At 43.5% G+C, this 20,118-nt stretch overlaps 1 protein-coding gene across 9 annotated transcripts in view; it reads left to right on the forward strand.

Moving 5' to 3' along the window:
- REPS2 (RALBP1 associated Eps domain containing 2) overlaps positions 1-20,118 on the forward strand; it is a 152,963-nt gene that overhangs the window by 117,597 nt on the left and 15,248 nt on the right. For 6 of the 9 annotated variants that reach the window (XR_005591295.1, XM_039515106.1, XM_039515085.1 and 3 more), the window contains 2 exons: positions 4,973-5,034; positions 6,485-6,565. Coding sequence is in view for 8 of the 9 variants with exons in the window: in XM_039515106.1 (XP_039371040.1) it covers positions 4,973-5,034; positions 6,485-6,565 (143 nt within the window). In the remaining variant the exon portion in view is untranslated. Of the gene's footprint in view, positions 1-4,972; positions 5,035-6,484; positions 6,566-9,105; positions 10,189-20,118 lie in introns of those variants that run through there. The other 3 variants (XM_039515105.1, XM_039515098.1, XM_039515075.1) reach the window with 3 other exon arrangements.

Below are 20,118 nucleotides of genomic sequence, written 5' to 3' on the forward strand. Positions count from 1 at the left end.
TGGAGTTCTGTCCATACATCTGCAACACACTATGCCTTGGTATGGGACTCAGCAGTGCATGCCTCCTTTGGCACGACGGTTCTCCACATGACCCTTCCATCCCTATCCTTGCACCCTCCTCCAACTTAGGTCCTGCTTGTCTGTCATGCACAATGGAATATACTTACCTGTAACTGGAGGGTCTTTGAGATGTGTGGTCCCTATCTGTATTCCACTTCTCGCCCTCCTTCCCCTCTGCTTTGGATCTCTCAGATTCACCATGGAAAAGAAACTGGAGACACGGTCAATTTGCCTCACCCTTTGTCGCCTCAGACGGAAGCACAAGGTGCATGCATGGACCAATGGACACTACTTCCAAATTCTCCTTCTCTGGGCATATGATGCGCATATGTAACCCCAGTGGAATACAGCTAGGGATCACATATCTCAAAGAACATCCAGTTACGGTAAGTAACCTCTTCTTTTCCAGTTACTTGCCGCCGTTTTCTATGAAAGAAGCGTGGTATTTGTGTTCACCATGGAAAGAACTGTTTGCTCTGCTAGTTTATACTTCCAAAGTACACACCACAATATCATCTTTAACAGACAGACCCCAACACCGACAAACCCTATGTAGACCGATTTCCAAGAAAGGCTGTCCTTCCAGAGTCATCTACAATTACAAGACAGCTGCTGAAATGTGCAAAAATGTATTTGTTTTATAGAATGCTCCTTTTTTAGGGGAATGATCCTTGAGAAGGTCCAAGTCAATATCACCTGTCATTAACACTCTTTTCATTCCCCTTTGGGAAAAAACAGTGCATGATAAGTAATAACTTATTATAAGAAGTTATTACTTCTTAATAGTCAGCTGACTCCAAATCTTCTCTGGCAATTGTGCTAACATAAGCATGATTTCCTTCTAACAACAGGCCATAGATGTTCTGAAATAGCAGGGATTTTATGAATATTTCATGAATAGCTTAAGTTAGAATTTGTAGGATTTAAAAAAAAGAGGAAACTGGGTCAAATTTGCATGGTTAAGTATCTCACTAGCTTAAAATACTAAACTCTCAAATGTGTCATATTTTAAAAGCTGAAATAAGATGCTCTGTGCTCTACTTGACCGCTTCAGAGTAAAGTAATTTTAATAAGGAAGGTTGTGTGGACCATTCTGGCAGTGTTGTGTGGGTGCCAAGTACAAGTTCTGAGCTTGGGAGCAACTTCAGAACATGCTTTCCCTGTTGGGCAAACTCATTTCCTCTGTATAGAATCTCATCATTTCTCTGGGGATCAAGTGTATCACTGGGATAAAGTGATGGGTGTTGGGGATACAGAATATACACTAGATGCTGTATTCTCTGGAGCAACGTTGAGGTTTAAAGACAGCACAGGCGCCTCCTTCCTCCTTTCCCCGGGGGTGCTCAACCTCTGCTCAGGCTCTGCCCCCACTCTACCCTTTCCCCTAAGGCCCCACCCCTGCCCCGCCTTTTCCTGCCCAGTTACATTCCCTCCCCCAAGCACGCTCCATCCCCACTCCTCCCTCTCCTCCCAGTGTCTCCTGCATGCTGCAGAACAGCCGAGTGCAGCAGGCGGAAGGTGCTGGGAGGGAGGGGCAAGAGTTGATTGGCAGGGCTGCCGGCGGGCGGGAGACGCTGGGGGAGATTTGAGGTAGCTGACTGCTTGCGGGTGCTAAGCCCTGGAGCTATTTTTTTTTCTATGGGTGCTCCAGCCCCAAAGCACTCACAAGTCGGTGCCTATGAAAGCCAGCTCTGGCATGAAGAGGAGGTGAGGCGCCTTTTTTGTACAAATGGCTATGAGGACATGTCAGAGTTAAAGAGAAAATTAGTAGGCACAAGAAGTGGGCCAAATTAGTCAGAAAGTTAAAGGAACAACCGAACACAGTATGCAGTACCAACGACCGTTGGCTATGAGTACTGTACTCCATCACTGCCTAGACCCATGAGTTTGGATTACCTCACCAGTCCTGCCACTCATACTGTAATGTCCTCCGTAGCTTTAATTTCTGGCTCCCACAGCATAATTCTAAGAAATAATCGCAACTGGAAGGACTGACCTATGGTGATTTTACCACCTTGTTATTGAATGGTGCATATCATGATGTTAGTCTAACTAAGAGTTTCCCTAGGCTTCAGAAATTGCTCCTTTCTTGCTTTTGTGGTGTGAGCAATCTGATCTCTCATCACTCAGTGCACAGTATGATACAGTGGATAGGGCACGGCACTGGGAATCAGCCTGTGTTCTTTAGCTGGCTCTGCCACTAATCTGCTGGGTGACCTTGGGCAAGTCACCTCAGCTCAGTCTCAGTCTTTTCCATCTGTAAAATGGAGATAATAACACTTCCTTTCCTTTGCAAAACATCTGTGGAAAGCCATAGATGATGATATTCTTATCATTCTCCTACATCAGGCAATGTAAAATATATTCAGATTTTTCAGTTTAATTCCTAAGCATGACTCCTGTAAGATTTCCCCAAGATAAGTTCATCACTTTGAGCATATGCAATCATCTTGTACATAGAATGTATGTGACTGGCCTGGGGAGCTTTTGTGTCTGAACTAGATTCCACTTGGAGTAGGGACTATTAGTCTGTACTTGCCAGGCACACTGTCAGCACTCAATAAACAGTAATAAACAGGAATCTGGAGTCAGGAAGGGAAGGTTTCTCACCCCTCTGCTCCTACCAAAGACTAGGTGGGTGGATGAGGTGAGTGATGACAGATGAAAACATCACAACTGTGTAGTGGCTTTTAAAAAATCTAACTGAACATGGGGTGAAAGGTTCTAGTAACTTAATCTTTGCCCGTTTAGATACTTTGTGAATATGGTTAGTCTTTTATGCATTCAGTATATAAGCGACTTCCCGAGGTAGCCTAAATTAGGATTCAGTAGTTCTGCATCCCTGTTTGGCACTTCTTTGTTTTTTCCATCTTGTGTGTCACACCCCTCTTTGGAGCTGTAGTTAGCCAGTACAACTGTATTCAACGTTTTACCCATGCATTTTTACACTAACATCTCTGTGTACTTGGGTCCAGATTTTAAAGCGATTTAGGCATTGCTGCACTCAGCATTGCAATACTTAACTGATTTAGGAACTTGCATCTCCTTTTCAAAAGGGATTTAGGCACTTAGGAGTGTAGATCCCATTGTTGCGACACTGAGTGCAACAACGCCTAAATAACTTTAAAAATCTGGGCCTTAGTGCTTTAGATCTTTTTCTTTTTTTTTAAGGAAACGAACAGGTTTTCATTAGGGAAAACAAATGGACAATTTTAGATCGAATGCATTTTAATAAGTTAAATGGTTATGCTGTAACAAAACGTGTAATGGTCTATGTGGTCTTTCAGAATATGGACAAAACTAAACATAAATGTGTATATATATAATCCCTTGTTTAGCATTATTATAGTAAAAGGGCTGTTTTATTGTTTTAACACTACATTTTAGGCATTACAAATAAACACAAATCTGAGATAGGCTGACTTGTATTTTTTCAAAGGCAAGTATTGGGAAGGCTACACAGCATAGGGGCCTCTAGAAGGGAAAATCAGTCAAGACTCCCATCAAATTCACTTGATATCTATGTGTTAATCTAGTCCTCCTCATCACAGCTGCCTTTACAAAGCCTCATCTTCCCTGCAGTTCTGCCCTCAGATGGATTTTATAGATTTAACAAGAGCCAGATTGAGAATTATAATACAGGGCCCACAAGGTTACCACCAACTCAGTTCACTGGCTCAGAATGAAAGATCACATGATGTTGCTTTGTTACATTACCCAAGGGGCCCAAAATTGACTGTTAAAATATTTTTTCCCTCAAAAAAAACCCCCAAACAAATCAAAGCTAAAACTGATCTCTGTATGCTTCGATTAAGCATCCATTCTAATTCCATGGGAGATATTTTCTTCTCTGACTGGGCTTTGTGACTTGTCAGTGTATTTTATCTTGAGCAAACCCTAATGTCTACATTAGTACACGGCATTAGTTTTTTTAAAAAAAGGCAATAATGTTAATGACAAAGAACAGTGTCCTAAAAATAAGTAGACTTTCACCCATGCTCTGTACTTTAACTACAGTCAAATTGTTTTAGCTGCAGGCAGCTGACTGTATATACCTTTGTGGCTGACTGAATATATCTTTACCTTTTATTTTAACAGTAAGCTTTTTATAGCATTTAAATCTCTGATCTTTTTCAGAGGGTGTGCTGTAGCAGGAAGAGGTTTCAAACAGTGTTTGCTCAGATTTGTTTTCAGTAAAGACCCAATCTGATTTTCATCATTAAAAATGTTGAAAACCACCTGTTCACTGACAGTGAGCAGAGAAAATAGTCTAGTTCCAAGGTTTTCAAACTGTGGGGCACGCCTCCCTGAGGGGATGGAGGAATGTTCAGGGTGGGTGGGTGAGTGGCGATGCCAAGTGTCTCGTGCCAGCACCATGTGGCGAGGCCCAGGCCAGCTCTCCCAGGGCTCCCTCCTGACTTACCTCAGCGGGCCACCCAGCCTATTGGTCAGTGTAAACATCTGCTGCTGCCATACCGATTTCTGTGCCCATCAGCCTCTGCACCCAGCACTTGTTCCACCCCCAGACACAGTGGCACATGCCTTCCCCCACCCTGAAAACCTGGGGGGAGAGGGGCAGAGGGACAGGTATTGGCCCTGCCCTAGTGGTGCAGCCTGGCTGCAAGGTAGAAGTGGCCCGCTGCTGAGGAAGCCTTGGCTGTGCAATTGGAAAGTGTCTGTGTATTTGAAACTTACAGATGTAGGTAATTTAATTAAAAGTCGGCATCAAGGTCTCTGTTAGGTTTATGAGTAGGCTATCAAGCATACTTTTGCATGTGTCTATTTTTGTCTGGGTTGGGGGGGTGTATCCAAAAATTGTAACTCAAAGAGGGGGCTCAGCTCAAAAAGTTTGCAAACCACTGGTCTAGTTTTTAGTTGTATTAGTTAATTTTATTTGTTTCTCTCATTTCAGCTGTGAAGTCAGGTTGGTTACCACCACCACCTGCCCTGCCCCCTAGGCCTTTTGTATCACAGGTATGTACAGAATTTCAGTATGTGGATAATTGGTGTACGGTGGTGGTGGTTGTTTTTATATTGTGGTAATAAATACATGCGGGCTTGGATATCTAACCATTCTCATTATAAAGCTAATACTCATCTATAGAATGCTTTACAATGTCAGGCTTTTTGTGTATGGATAACGTTATCTTTGTTTGGTCTGTCTATCCAGTATGCCATGATGTCATAATTTTGACTCCTTCCAGCTCATCGTTGTGGAGCTGGGTATGTCCAGTAGAAAATGTTGTAATTTACAAGCCTGATGGTAGTGTTTGCTATCTGGAAGGCACAGGTTTGATTCCCAGCCTATTTCTTGCTTCTCAAGCTGTAAATGCTGTCAAGGCAGCAATGCAGGAAGCAAATGCATATCACATTATGATATGTTACATATCAGTGTGAAAAGTCATGCTAAAAGGAAATAAATCCCACATTAGCTACATTATTGAGTGGCATGCTGTGATTTACTGGCTTTTGGTTCATCAGTGTCACACGACCATTGTGTAAAGCAAATGGATCTAATCATGAGCAGTGGTCCCGAGGAATGTACAATGTGTTCATGAGGAATGATGGATACACAAAGGCCATTTAGCTCAGCAAGACCTATCATAGTGGTTGCATCTTCACCTCCTTGTTTGCCACCTCTCTTAATCCTCTTCTATAAAAATGTCAGTCTTGCTATTTTACTCATTTCTACCATTGGCTCCAGTTGGCCTTACATGGCAAGTAATTTTTTATGTTAATCTTTCAGATGAGATGTAGAACTGAGTCCCTGACCACTGTGGAGCTAACATTCCGACTCCCTGTAAAAAGTGCATTGTCATCAGCAGTCAGGACTTCAGTTTTAAATCTCAAATAAAAGTCAGAATCTCCAGCAGAATAGTGCCCCCTAATGGTAGCCTAGGGCATGTGTTCTCTAAAGGGAAAGTTGCCATTTGCTGGGTCACAAACAACAATTCTCTCTCCATCCCCTTCTCCCCTAAATTATCTTTGGAGTTTGCTAAATTCTTCATTTGGAGGATTATATAGATTGCTGCCTTAAGCTTTCTTTGATCCAACTACAACCTTAGCTGCGCACCTTAGTGCATCCATCAAAGCTTTGCTTTGCCTAATCTCCTGTAAGAAGTGTCTATTCCTTGCACCCCCTTCTACTCTGAATTATTGCTTCCTGCCTCCCTTATATCACTGCCATCATCAGCTGTACCCTTTCACTGCATCTCTATCACCAATGTACCCTTTCACACTCAAAAGTCTTACAGTCACCACTGTCTGGAAAATAAACAAATGAGCAAAACAAAACCCTTTTCTTGAGGATCAAACCAGTGCTACAGGTAATACTTTTGCTAATTGCTTATTTTCTCAGCATGCGATAGATTTTATTCTCTCTGACCATGCAACAGGAGAGACTCATATGTATTTCCCTATCCAGCAGGGTCCTCACCATGTCACAAATACCGAGCCTGTTGCCCAGGCCAAATCCAGCTATGCAGAGTTCAGACTAAAGGAACAGGTATGCTCTAAAATTGTAAACTATAATTCCCATGTAAAGTTCCTAATGCTTTCTTCTCTCCCATTACAATACGCTATTCCTTGCAAAATATGTAGTGTTGGAGAAACACATGACACTTTACTTTTAAAAATTATCGGGGTTGGATGGCGTTACAGCAGGGTTTTTAAAAAAAGGTATTTCTACCTTCTCAGAATACTGTTATTTTGACTTCAAATTGAAAAATAATTGTAATAATATTTTAGACCATGTCAGCTGCATCCTTGCTCACATCTTCTGTGCCTAGTCATCAAAATGTGCCTTTAAATGGTCAAGATTGTATATAGAGGATGGGGTTCATAATTCAACTTATCTGATCCTTAATTATAGCAAGCACAGCTATCACAAACATATGGATTACATTACCCAAATGGGCCCTTGACTTAAAGAGCATGAATAAATTCAAGCGAAGCCAATCTGTTTTCAAAATAAAGGGAGGATCAGGAAGAACTGAAGTAAAACGTTGAAACTGGCGTGACATACTCAGCTTTTACCTGGTTTAGGACTTTTCTTGCTCTTCTTAAATTTCTGTTTCAACTAATTTTCTACAGTGTTATTGGAAATTCTTTTCATTGCCTTAACATGTCAATCTCCATAGATAGCTAAGCACCCTGAATGTAGTTGGAATGTACAGTTGTAGCTTGGGAACTAAATGTGTCCCAAGTATTTTAAGGCTGCCCTGCACCACTTGTGCATGCTTATGGTGTAATTATTTTGGTGGTGGTTTGTAAATCAATTGATGGAGTGTAGGAAGAGGGAAACAATTTATTCTGAAGACCAGAGTTTTCCATGGATGACTGGGAGGCAGCTAGGATTGGTTAGGTGTTTAGAGTCTGTGTTCCCTGCACAGTTAACTGGGTGATTGGCACCCACCTTAGCCTAGTCCAGGGTGAGAGTCCCCACAGGAAAGCCCCACCCACGTTACTGCATCCTCTCTCTTTCTGCATTCACCTGTGTGTGTCTGGATGCATAGCCCATGGTCCTTTGTGTTGAGACTTTCTAGGATTCTTTCCCAGTCAGTTGTGGGAGAACTTTGACCTTCAGGGGGAATTGTGGGAAGGGTTTGAGGACTATCAGTACTTGAGTGAGTTAGCTGGCATTCTCACTGCAAAGTTTGGGAGGGTTCCAACCCAAGCAAAAGCAGAGCTCAGGTTCTAATCCACCCCACAACTGTGTAAACTAGTCTGGGTTTAAAGACTCTCCAGACCTCTCCAGAGGTTTTCCTGTGTAGAGGGTAGGGGAGTGTGGGCTAAAGCCTGGTAAGTGCCCAGTTTAACTGTGCAGTTAAGACATACTCATAGAGTGAAATTAAGGGATTCACTGGACTCCAGGTACTGTTGTGTATCAGCAAGTTATGGTAGGATAGAAGTTTAGTAGTTATATTTTAATTGGGCAGAAGCTCCTGTGTGAGATTAATCAATAACAATGTAGAAATGGAGCTTTAACTTTGGTCCTGTACTTTTGTAGTTTTCAGAAATTGTTTCAGCTTTTTTGTTAAACTTCCATCTTCCTGCCAGTACTTCCTAGGCAACCAACCTCACTATATTATTGAAACAACACAGTAATTCATAGCACTAAACACTTCTAGTTGTGTCAGAAATTCATTAAACTGTGTTACATCCAACCCACCACATTATTTATTGATTTATAGTTCATCTTAGCTAAATGGTGGATAAGCAGGATTGGGCCATTGGGCAGTTTTAGCACACTTAATAGCTTTGGGCGGATATAGCACAGGTATCCTCAACCCTGGTCCTGCTTTCCAGGCAAAGTACCCTGTTTCCTATTAAATAAAACCCATCATGGCTGGATTAAGGCATAGGGTTGCCAGTTGCCTGGTTTTCGACCAGACAGTCGGGTCGAAAAGGGAACCTGGCAGTGTCCAGTCAGCAGTGCTGTCCGGACACTAAAAGTCCAGTTACTTGTAGTAACCACCTCTGCCATTGGGGGGTGGGAAAGAGCAGCTGCTGCTGCTGCAGCTTGGAGGAGCACTCAGCAACAGTTCCCACAGAGAGAGGTACTGGCGGCTCCCTGGTCCTGCCCCAAGCATTGCTCTCCCTGCCCCATCCTGCCCCACTCATTCCTCCACCCCCAGAGCATGCCTCTCCCTCCCCCAGCCTGCCCCAGTCTCCCCCCCCCACCTCCGGAGCCTGGCTCTCTCTCCCCCGTCTTGCCCCAGTTACTCACCCCCAGAGTCCATCTCTCTCTCTCTCCAGAGTCTTGCCCAGTCACACTTCCACCCCTAGAGCCCTGCTCAGCTGGCAGGGGGAGGGTGATGGAGAGAGCAGCAAGCGACAGTGGGGTGGAAAGAGGAGGGGGGCAGGCCTCGGGGGAAGAGGCGGAACAGGAGGTGGGGGAAGTTCTGGCACTCAGTGTCCAGTTTTCACAGGTTAGAAAGTTGGCCACCCTACATAGGCACCAGAGGCGTATGCTAAGGACCTCTGCTCCTAGAGGCTTGTGATTACATCTGAATCTCAGTTCTTTTTTTCTTTTTTTTTTTAAAGGAAAGTTGCTAGATTTCATAGTTGTGAAGAAAATTTTGAAATTGTATGGGCTATGCCCCCCAAATGTAGCCGATGCAGAGATGTTTGCCTGAATCTGCAGACAGCTTGAAACGACAGCTTTGAGTGATGTGCACTGTCCCATGCATCCAAATGGCTTGCGGCTCTGGGTGCCCCCGACAAGGCCAACCCAGCAGAGGACTCTGCATGTAGCGGAAGAAGAATGCAGCAGGCCTTGCCCACCAACCAAAGCAGATATACCCTGGTTATTGGGGTAAATATTAGTGGTGGTGTGGTGTAGGGGGCTGCTGCCACTCCTGTCTCTTAGGAGGCAGAGGGGGCCCATCTTGCTGCTTCTCTTGTGTAGAAAGGATCATCATACCGCTGTCGCTGCCTGGGAGGGGAAGGAGGGTTCTGTTATCACTTCAACTAGGGAAAGGTGTGGCTGGGCACAGAGCCTTGGGGGCAGAGCTCTGGAAGTGTTTGCCAGAGCTGTCGTTAGAGCACTGCATTGCCTTAAACCGACCTTGTTCCTCAGCTTCTCTCTTGGGCCTAAAGGAGTTGGAGATGTTGTCTTCGGGTGAGCTAATAATGAGGGAAATGGCAGCTGGGTTTGTTCCCCAGAACTAAGTCACTCGTAGCCCTGTAGATAAATTTGTGGGTGTGCATGCATCCTTGTAATCTATCTATAGAACTTGAGGAAGTGGTTGATTTAACCATGCATTTACTTCTTCTTGACTTTCCCTGAGGAACTACTGTAACCCACGTCCTTTGTGATCTTATCTGTTGTCAGAGTCTGCACTGAGTCCAATCCTCATCTGTACCAGTTTACACAATGGACCCGTTTCAATATAATTTTCACCAACATTTTTCCTAATGCTCTGAAATAAATCTCAGTGTTCCTGTGGTAACTGCAATAAATAAATTTGCCTTTCATCAGTGCTTAGATACTGTAGTGTAGAGAGGTATCTAAACTATTGTTTATGGTCTCTTAATCCAGTTTACAATCCACATCTCTGTTTTCCTCTGTAAGACAATTTGAATTAATTTTTCCTGTAAGATTTTGTGAGACACAGTATCAAATGCTTTACTAAAATCCAAATATATTACATCAGCTGCATTACCTTCATTCACTGATATTGTGTTTCTGTATTTTTTAAAGGCAATCCAAGTCACTGAAAGTTTGCTGGAAAGACTTTTTAATAGGATTAGATTTACATAAAGGCTAGTCTTCTGTTTTGGCTAATAAATTATTTTGAAGTATTTTCCATCTACAGATCTAGTGTGTTTCCTTCTAATATTGGGTGTATGTAGTTCCACTGCTATCTCGTATAATATCCAGTGGTGGTTAAAATAAAAAATAAAAATAAAATTAATGGAGATACACCAATCTCCTAGAAGTGGAAGGGACCCCGAAGGGTCATCAAGTCCAGCCCCCTCCCTTCACTAGCAGGGCCAAGTACTGATTTTGCCCCAGATCCCTAACTGGCCCCCTCAAGGATTGAGGCTCACAACCCTGGGTTTAGCAGGCTGATGCTCAAACCACTGAGCTAGCCCTCCCTCACAGAAAGAGAGGCATGCTCTGGGGGTGGAGGAGTGAGTGGGGCAGGACGGGGCAGGGAGAGCAATGCTCGGGGAAGGACCAGGGAGCCGCCAGTACCTCTCTCTGTGGGCGTATGTTTTTGTACATACTCCTCCTGCAGTATTTTCTTAGATGTAGGAATAAACGTGTTTTTCAAATTTTCCTCCTTGTGTCTACAGCTGATAACTCGAAGGATCAGTAATTAAGGAGGGATGGAATCAGTCTAACTAGATTGTCCAGTATGTAATGCTCTAAGCTCTTTGGGTCTGGGCCTCGTCTCTTTGTTCTGTGTTTGTACAGTTCCAAGTACAATGATGTCCAGGTCCAGAACTGGGGCTCTTAGGCACTACAGTAATACAAACCGTTAATAACAACAGAAGGTTAGGGAAACAAGCTGGCCAGTGTATACAAACAAAATACATGTTATTTAGTGGCAGCAGGGATCCATGCTAATAATGATGGAGAGTAGGGGTGAAATTAATAATCAACTAAGCAAAATAACAATTTGTAACAATATATATTTACAACTGGAATTGACTTTGAACACACATGAATGAGGTTCCATTTAAACTGAACTGAACACATGCACCCAAAGATTAGATAGGGCCCTTATTCTTTTACGTAAAACAAAATAATACCTTATTACAGTTGGCTTTTGGGTCTACAGGAGCCGGCTTCAACAGCTGCATAGTGTGGGGGATTTATTAGCACATTAATGTTAATAGGAATTATTGAGATACACTGAACAGAAAATAGGTGTTCAGGGTTTTATCCAGAGTCAGCTAAATAAATGCAGCATATATCACACTTAAATTAGCACTCCTAACTTGAATTGCACTATACTGGTATCTTCCACTGCATAAATCACTATCCATCTCAAGTCCTGCATGTACTACATGAGGGGAGATGTGGAAAATGAGGGACTGTATATTTTGGCTGAAAAACCAATTATTCCTAGCCTCCTCTCCCATAGTCTGGTTTACAAAATGGTTGGTTTTGTAAATTGATGCTGATTCTTCTGTAATTTATTTTTGGAAACTTGATTACTATTTTCTCGTTTGTACTGGTGATTTCGGCACACATTGATTAAAAAGTATACATTCACACAAGTAAATAAGAACATAAGAACAGCCATATTGAATCAGACCAAAGATCCATCTAGCCCAGTATCCTGTCTTCTGACAGTGGCCAATGCCAGGTGCCCCAGAGGGAATTAACAGAACAGGTAATCATCCAGTGATCCATCCCCTGTCGCCCATTCCCAGCTTCTGGCAAATTCTTTAAAATAAATGGAATAGTTAAGAAGTCATTAACACCAGAGGACTAGTGAGCTGCAGAGCCTTAAAAGATTAAAATCTTGAGTTTCTAATATGGCATTCTGTAGACTGAAGGTTAGATTGTGCAACCCTTATAAATGTTTGGTAGCCTTTCTTCACCTTGCTAAGCACTTACTCAATGAGGTTAATTTGATTATTATATCACTACATTCTCGCCAGTGTAAGTAAGGTTTATGCAATCTGGCTGTGAAAGTATAAATTGTTGTTTTCCAGTAGCATCTAAGGGCCTGATCCAAGTTGCTGGAAGTCAGTGAGAGTCTTTCTATTACTTTCAGTAGGTATTGAATCAGAACCTGAAGGTCACAATCAGATTGGGGCCCCATTTCAGCAGGGACTGTACAACATAGACCAGGGATGGGCAAACTTTTTGGCCCAAGGGCCACATCTGGGTATGGAAATTGCATAGCGGGCCATGAATGCTCACGAAATTGGGGGTTGGGGTGCAGGGGTGGTGAGGGCTCTGGCTGGGGGTGCGGGCTCTGGGGTGGGGCTGGGGATGATGGGTTGAGGATGCAGGAGGGTGCTCCGAGCTGGGACCAATGCGTTCAGAGGGCGGGAGGGGGCCAGGGCGTTGGGGCATGGGAGGGGGTCGGGGTGCAGCAGGCTCTTGGGTGGCGCTTACCCCTATGCATAAGAGCCAGAAGGGGGGGACATGCTGCTGCTTCTGGCAGCCGCGCAGAGCGAGGCAAGCCCCCGATCCCGCTTCCCAACTGGAGCTCAAGGGACAGGTTAAAATGTCTGGAGGGCTGGATGTGGCCCCTGGGCTGTAGTTTGCCCACCCCTGGCATAGACAAAGAGAGTTCACAATCTTGTATCTGTAATTTTTAAAAGCAAAATAGTTGAAAAAATATTTTTCTAATTTTACTGCTGAGATCAGGATACCATGCATCTGTTGGAACTGCTCATGACATCACAAACCCTAAATCAGTGCAGATCTTTTCTCAGTAGCTGTGATAACATCAGCTGTTGTTGTGCAAAAATGGATCCTGAACGCAAGGCTTGTCAGGAACAGTCAGTAAAGAAAATAACAATTTTCAGTTATTTCATTTGAAACGAGTTACATTTGAAAACTGAGACATTATTATGTTTACAACTGTTAGAATGTTTAGATCTAAAAATGTAATCTGGTACTGGATAATTCCTTAAAGTTTTCACACTGTTCCTTTTTTAAACGTTAGCTGTGATATCTACTATCTAACCCTATTAACAGACTTCAGTGCTTCCTTTAATCAGGGTCTAAGTAATTATTAATCAACTATCCAATCACCATTGAAATCGAGAAGAGTCATTCTGCTGAATTTAATGATCTTTGGAACCAGGCCCCTTCATGTGTGATAAATAAGAAAATCAAGAAAGTGCATTCCATTTTAATACTACCTGAATTAAAAGCAGAGCTGTCAACAGGATAATCTCTGTGAGGGTCCCTTGAATGTGGAATTCTCTTCTCCCACCCGTTTGGTTCCAAATAGCCCAGGTCTGCTGACCTTTAGAGGATCTGGCATTACCTATCTGTTTGCACAGGCATTCATGGAAAGTAAAGTCATTGAGTGAATGGGACAGAATATGTTGATTTGTTTCTGTTATTCTATTGTGGCTGTGTTTTTGTTTAAACATTAGGATAATCGGTGTGCTTGTTTATATTTAATCTTGATGACATTTGTGCATGTGATTGTAAGTGCTGGCAGGACATCTAGAGCTCTAGATAAGTACATTTTTTGTTTTAGAAATCAAAAGGAAATAATGTATTGAGGTTATGGCAACCTAGTACTTGCACACGGAGTGGTACAAGTAGAGCGAATCTTTTCTTACATTATTAAGTCATGGTAAACCCTTTTTTAGCCTGTATATACAAACATTGTATTAGAAAAAAGGAATCCTTTTATAAAGGATTGATGCAGTCCACCCTATGTGCTGTGGATTAACATATAATATATAATCAATGTGTTAGATGCTAAAGAAGACTGTGACTGTAATAAAACTATAAATCGTCTGTAGTATGAAATATTCTGCCATGTGTCACTTTGAATACAAGACAAGTGGATTATCCTCCTCTGTCAGGGGAAAATTATATCTTAAATCCAGAATAGCCAGACCAGAAAAATAAAAAGGGTTTAAAATGATAGTGACCAGCACCTTTAATAAGTTATTTTGGGGTTCAGTGACAGATGCAATGAAACCTTTTCTAAAGTGGTTTCCATAGGGAGACAAATCTCTTAAATCATAAAAAAATTAATTTTGTATTTTGCTGCAAAAATTGTTTAAATGAGAATCATATGCCTGTGTCTCTAACAGAGCGCACATGCCCCCTTTCAGCTTATATTAATATGGTTCTGTGAAAGTGGAGTATTAAAGCAGATGGTTAATGTTTCCATCTGGGTCCCATGCATTACTTGCAGTTGGGTTGAACATTGTGGCAACTTTGTGCATATTTACTGCCTTTTCCCCAAACCTTATCACCAGCTCTCAGATAGCTTTCTAAAAAAAGCGCTTATCAAAATTTCAGGATTGCACAGTGCTGAGAAAGCAGTCAGCACTCTAATATCTTGGAAGCTTGTTGCATTTGCATCCCTATAGGTTTTCTTTCTGCCTTATCACTTACAGTTTTTGTAACAAGCTGTAAAAAGAATTGACAGTTCAATGTGGTATATACCAGGCTCACTGAAACTGAAGGGAGAAGGCTTGGTTTTTTTGGAAATAGCCTTTAAACAGAAAAATTAGCCCCTCAAAATTAATCTATTTATAGGTGACCGAAGGCTATAATTAGTATCCTATAGAGTATAAAGCATGAATAGTCCACCTCACCTTACAGATAAGCTCTTCTGCACTCCCCTCTTCGTAAATTGAAGAAGTGGCACTATAGGTGATCAGCATCGGGTGATCCTGTGAACGCTTTTGCATATATGAGTAACTTTTTTCACTTGAATAGTCTCGTTGACTTCAGTTGGGCTACTAACATGTGCAAAGTTACTCTTGTGCATAAATGTTCATATGTGCTGGAACTAGGGGTGCTGCCACACCCCCTGGCTTGAAGTGGTTTCCATCATATACAGGGTTTATAGTTTGGTTCAATAGCTCTCAGCACCCCCACTATAAAAATTGTTCCAGCACTCCTGTAAGTGTTGGCAAGATCAGGCCCTCCATATGTATTTCTCTCCTGCAGAAATGTTTCAATATAACTGAAATATGAAGTGTGTTATCTATTTTGCTTTGGAAGGTCAATCATGCACTTACTTCCAGCAAAGTAAGAGTGGAATCTGTGTATAATCCTGCTTTGCTTGAGAACTGAGGACTGGAACCTAAAAAATGAAATGTAAAATAATGTAATTTTACATTTATCTAAACCTGTCATCTGAGGACTTCAAAGTACTAAACTATTAAGCAAGCCTTGCAACAACCCATCAGATAGATGTTGTTACAGATAACACTAGAGAGGTTATTATGGCTGACTGGCCCAAGGTCACAGAATGAAATAGTGAGTGTCTGAATAAAATCCAGGGGCCCTGACACTGTCCTCTTCTCTGTCCATTAGGGAAAACTTAATATTGGCTGCTGAGCTAAAAGTTTGATTGCTCAGTAGGAGATTGAGATCTGAGCCTTGCTAGTACATTCCTGTAGAATGGAAGCTTCTTAGGACATGGCCACACTTGCAAATGTAGAGTGCTTTGAGTTAAACCAGTCTTCGGAGAGTGCAGTAGGGAAAGCTTGACAGCTGCAAGCATACTGGAGTGGCCACATTTGTGGCACGTGCAGCGGCATTGGGAGCAGTGCATTCTGGGCAGCTATCCCACAGAGCACCTCTTCCCATTCTGGTGCTGTGGCTTGTGGGAAGGGGACAGGGGGTGCGGGGCATTCTGGGTCCTGTCCCAACACCCCGTGATGCATCAGCTCGCATCCCAGCAATCCCTCTGCTTCCATCCACAATTGGTGCCATCCTTCAACGTTTTTTGTACTGTGCGCTCTGTCTTACCTTTTGGTCTGCGGGAATGGAGCCCGAACTGCTGAGGAATATGCTGATGAGTCTTGCCAGCACATCACATTTGGCAGATGAGTTATTCTTTAAGATCCAAAGTGATAGTGAGGACTCCAATGATGATATCGACTCAAGTAACGCATACAACACGAGATTGCTTGTTGCATTCACACACATGCTCACCACTGTGGAACTCTGCTTTTGGGCTCGGGAAAAAAGCACTAGTGATGTGATCACATCATCATGCAAGTCTGGGATGACGAGCAGTGAGAAAAGCCACTTTCATGGGACTGTGTGAGGAGCTCGCTCCCACCCTGCAGTGCAAGGACACAAGATTGAGAGCTGCCCTGACGGTGGAGAAGCGGGTGGCTATTGCAATCTGGAAGCTGACAACTCCAGACAGCTACCAATCAGTCACTAACCAGTTTGGAGTGGGGAAGTCGACAATTGGAATTGTGTTGATGCAAGTTTGCAGGGCCATTAATCGCATCCTGCTCAGAAGAACTGTGACTCTGGGTAACGTGCATGACATTATGACCGGCTTTGCACAAATGGGTTTCCCTAACTGTGGAGGGGCGATATTCCAATTCTGGCACCAGCCCACCTAGCCTCCTCCTCCTCCTGCCTTGTTGGACTAGACTCTGAAGTGTCCGTAGTGGTACTCAGAGTTGAGGTGGGGTCACTCCCAAGTATCACGTCCAGCTCTTTGTAAAAATGGCAGGTCGTGGGGGCAGCACCGGAGCAGCTGTTTGTCTCGTGGGCTTTGCAGTAGGCATTCCATAGCTCCTTCACTTTAACCCTGCACTGCAGAGCATCCCCGTCATGGCCCCTTTCCATCATGTCCCTTGATATCTGCCCGAAGGTATCGTAATTCCTATGGCTGGAGCACAGCTGGGACTGGAAAGCTTCCTCCCCCCAAACACTGATTAGGTCCAGCACCTCGCCATTGCTCCATACTGGCGATCGTCTGGTGCGTGGAGGCATGGTCACCTGGAAAGATTCGCTGAGAGGACTCCACGCCTGGCTGAACAAACAGGAAGGGGATTTTCAAAATTCCCAGAGAATTTAAAGGGCGGGTCTGACGGTTGGTCACCTGAGGGGCAGAGCAGTAGAGTTCAAACTGATGACCAGAGTGGCTAGAACAGGCATTGTGGGACACTTCTGGAGGCTGATCAGAGCACATTAACAGACCAGGGTGTCCACACTGGTGCCACAGCACTCCAGCGGGGGCGCATCAAACGTTATTCCATTAACTGAGGTGGAGTACGAGGAGCGCTCTGGCCATGGAGTCAGAGCATTCTATGTGCCTTGCCAGTGTGGATGGGTCATGAGTTAGAGCGCACTGGGCTGCTTTAATACGCTCTAACTCGGAAGTGTAGCCATGCCCTCAGTCAGATTTAAACCCCTGCTTGGAGGGTAAGAGTATCCTCAGAAACTATGAATATGATATGCAGCTGAGGAACATAGGAGGAATATCTCTTTGGAATATGATCTGCTGTACATTGGTCTGGATGAGCAGTGAGGCTTTTGAAGAATTTTGAAATAGAAGAGTATGTTAGTTAGTCTTTTGTTTAGTCCTTTATTGCTCTTTCCAAGAATAGTATAGTCTTAGGCCTGGTATACACACAGGTTTTGTACCACTATAACTGTGTCAGTTAGGGATGTGATTTTTTTTTTTTAAACCAAAATAGTTATACTGGTATAATCCCTTGTGTGGACGTAGTTATAACAGTATAAAGATGCCTTATACAAGTATAGCTTATATATCCGTCTAACTGCATCCGCACTCAGTAGGTTGCAGTGCTTTAATTATACCAATGTAGTTAAAATGGTGCTACTTTCATGTGTAGACAAGGCCTTGCATTTAAGTTGTAAAGTGGTGCTTACATGCTGAAGACTTTCAGACTCTACAGTAGAAGACTGAAGTCTTTAGCACCAAGGAAGAATTCCTCATACCATAGAGTTGTAAAATCACATGGGAAGCAAGGAACATGTTGCTCAGCTCCCGAATGAAGGAGGGGTGCCCAGGTATTCACTGATGAGCATGGGAAAAAAGCTAGAATGGAACAGAATAGAGGGAGCACACCACACATTGCTTGTCAGTGATCACCTTCTCCCTGTGCATCATAGCAGCTGCTCAGAGTGGCATTGTGACATATTCTGGAGCAACTTGCACTCAGCCCACAGCAAGAGAGACAGGTGCTGGTATGTAGGGCCCAAAGGTGAAGGCAGTGAAATGAAGGGGGGTGGGGTGCAGGAAATCCCCTGCCAAAAGAAAAAAGCTGTCATTGTAAATGCCACACTGTTTCTGGAATAACTTTAGAACAGATCATTCCCATGTAAGAATACTTGTAGCTGCTTCTTGTGGAGTATCCTCTGCATTCTTTTACTGGGGGGAGAGAGATTGCTACCACCATGAGGAAAGAGGTCTGGCTCCTAAATCTCATGAATCCCCTCAGGTCCACTGTGTCTCTGGTGTTGCCCAGACCCTCCTGACTGTTGTCTCTTCTCTGGATCTTCCTCAAAGGGGAAATCCCCAGCAGAGGCAGCTCATGAAAAAGTAAAACACCCGTTGGCTGTATGACTATTCCTTTAAAATCTGAGTGGGACCAGTGAGGGGGAATGCTTTTGCTGCTATAGCTTATACCAGTTCCCTGAACAAAATAAGTGATACTGGTAAAAGGACTTTACTACTGGTATAACTGCTTCTACCCTAGGGCTTTTGCTGGCATAGCTATGTTGGTTAGGGGGCCGATTTTTTCAATACGCCTAACGTAGCTATGTTAGGAAGACTTTTAGGTATAGACCAGGCTTCCTTTTTATAAGAGGAAATGGAAAGCTCAGAAGAGTTCATACACACTGTCTCCAGTGTAGCCTGTTGTCCACCTGCCTTGTGAACAGGGGTGAAAGTAAAATTTCTCTCTTATGGGGAAGGGGGGGGGGAAGAGGAGGGGCAGGGCTTTGGGCAGAAGGGGCGAGGCTGGGGGGGGTTCAGTGTCCCCCAGCCAGTCCACCTGCACCGCCTGGGGCTCCAGCAACAATTTAAAGGTCCCATGGCTCCAGCCACTGCGGGTAGCAGCAGCACTTTAAAGTCAGCGGTATGGGCCGGTACAGGCGGCCACTTTTTACCGGTACGCTGTACCGGCCTGTACCACCTTACTTTCACCCTTGCTTGTGAATGAATTCAGAACCACCAGATCAGTCCCAAGCTGATGAATATGCATGCATCTCTTGTGCTGTACTGTGTTCTGAGAAACACAGTAATGACCTGTTCTAAATGCCACTAGGTGGCACTTTAAGGACACGACAACCAGTGGTTGTATTCATTTTACATCAGCTCCTGTACCAGAACTGATTCCTTTCTTTTATAAAATCCGTGTATGTATTTAACCATCTGACCTCTCTAGTTAGCCGTGCCTAATTGTATTGTGAGATCCGCATTCCACACTGGGGTACGATCCTCATGATCACAAATGAATAGGCAGGGCGGTACCAACACCGATGGCTTTTGGCAGCAGCGAATAGTACAATAGAAATGTAGCCCTGCAATCACTGAAGCTGGCATTCTAATGAGTGGCCCATGCCCACAGCACTCAAATAGCCAATAAACATAAAAAATGCTGTGTCATCAGATCGGCAGGAAATTCTGAAATCTTATCCTTTAGCATTGGCATCAACACTTGGTTCAATATTTGCATCTGATAGTGTCCAAAACTTGTACTTTTTTCTTTCCTTTTACAAATATTATTTTAAGTAACATTGTTCTGCTGTGAGGCCTTTCTGTTTGGATCAGTTTAGTTGTAGGTTGGGAAGGTCAAAGGCAGCCTAACTCTGCTCCCATTAACTTCAGTGAGAGTTTTACCATTGAAGGCAGTCGGTGGCAGGGGGATGAGGGGAGTAAAGTGCTGTAGCTTTGCAGCTGGAGTATGATTCTTTTTGCACCTGCCAAAATCTAATCAGTAGACAGAACCAAATGGTGCTTCTCTGGTTCTCTCTTCCTTCCATCTCAAACTAGCCTCCTAGAATCTTTTACTCTATTTTTCCCTGCTTCCTTTCTCACTCAGTTACATGTGGTCCCCTTCCGTACATTTCTTCTGAGCAGGACGACATACCACATGGCTCCCTCT

The sequence above is a fragment of the Mauremys reevesii genome, linkage group 1, assembly GCF_016161935.1.
Source record: "Mauremys reevesii isolate NIE-2019 linkage group 1, ASM1616193v1, whole genome shotgun sequence".
NCBI lineage: Eukaryota > Metazoa > Chordata > Testudines > Geoemydidae > Mauremys > Mauremys reevesii.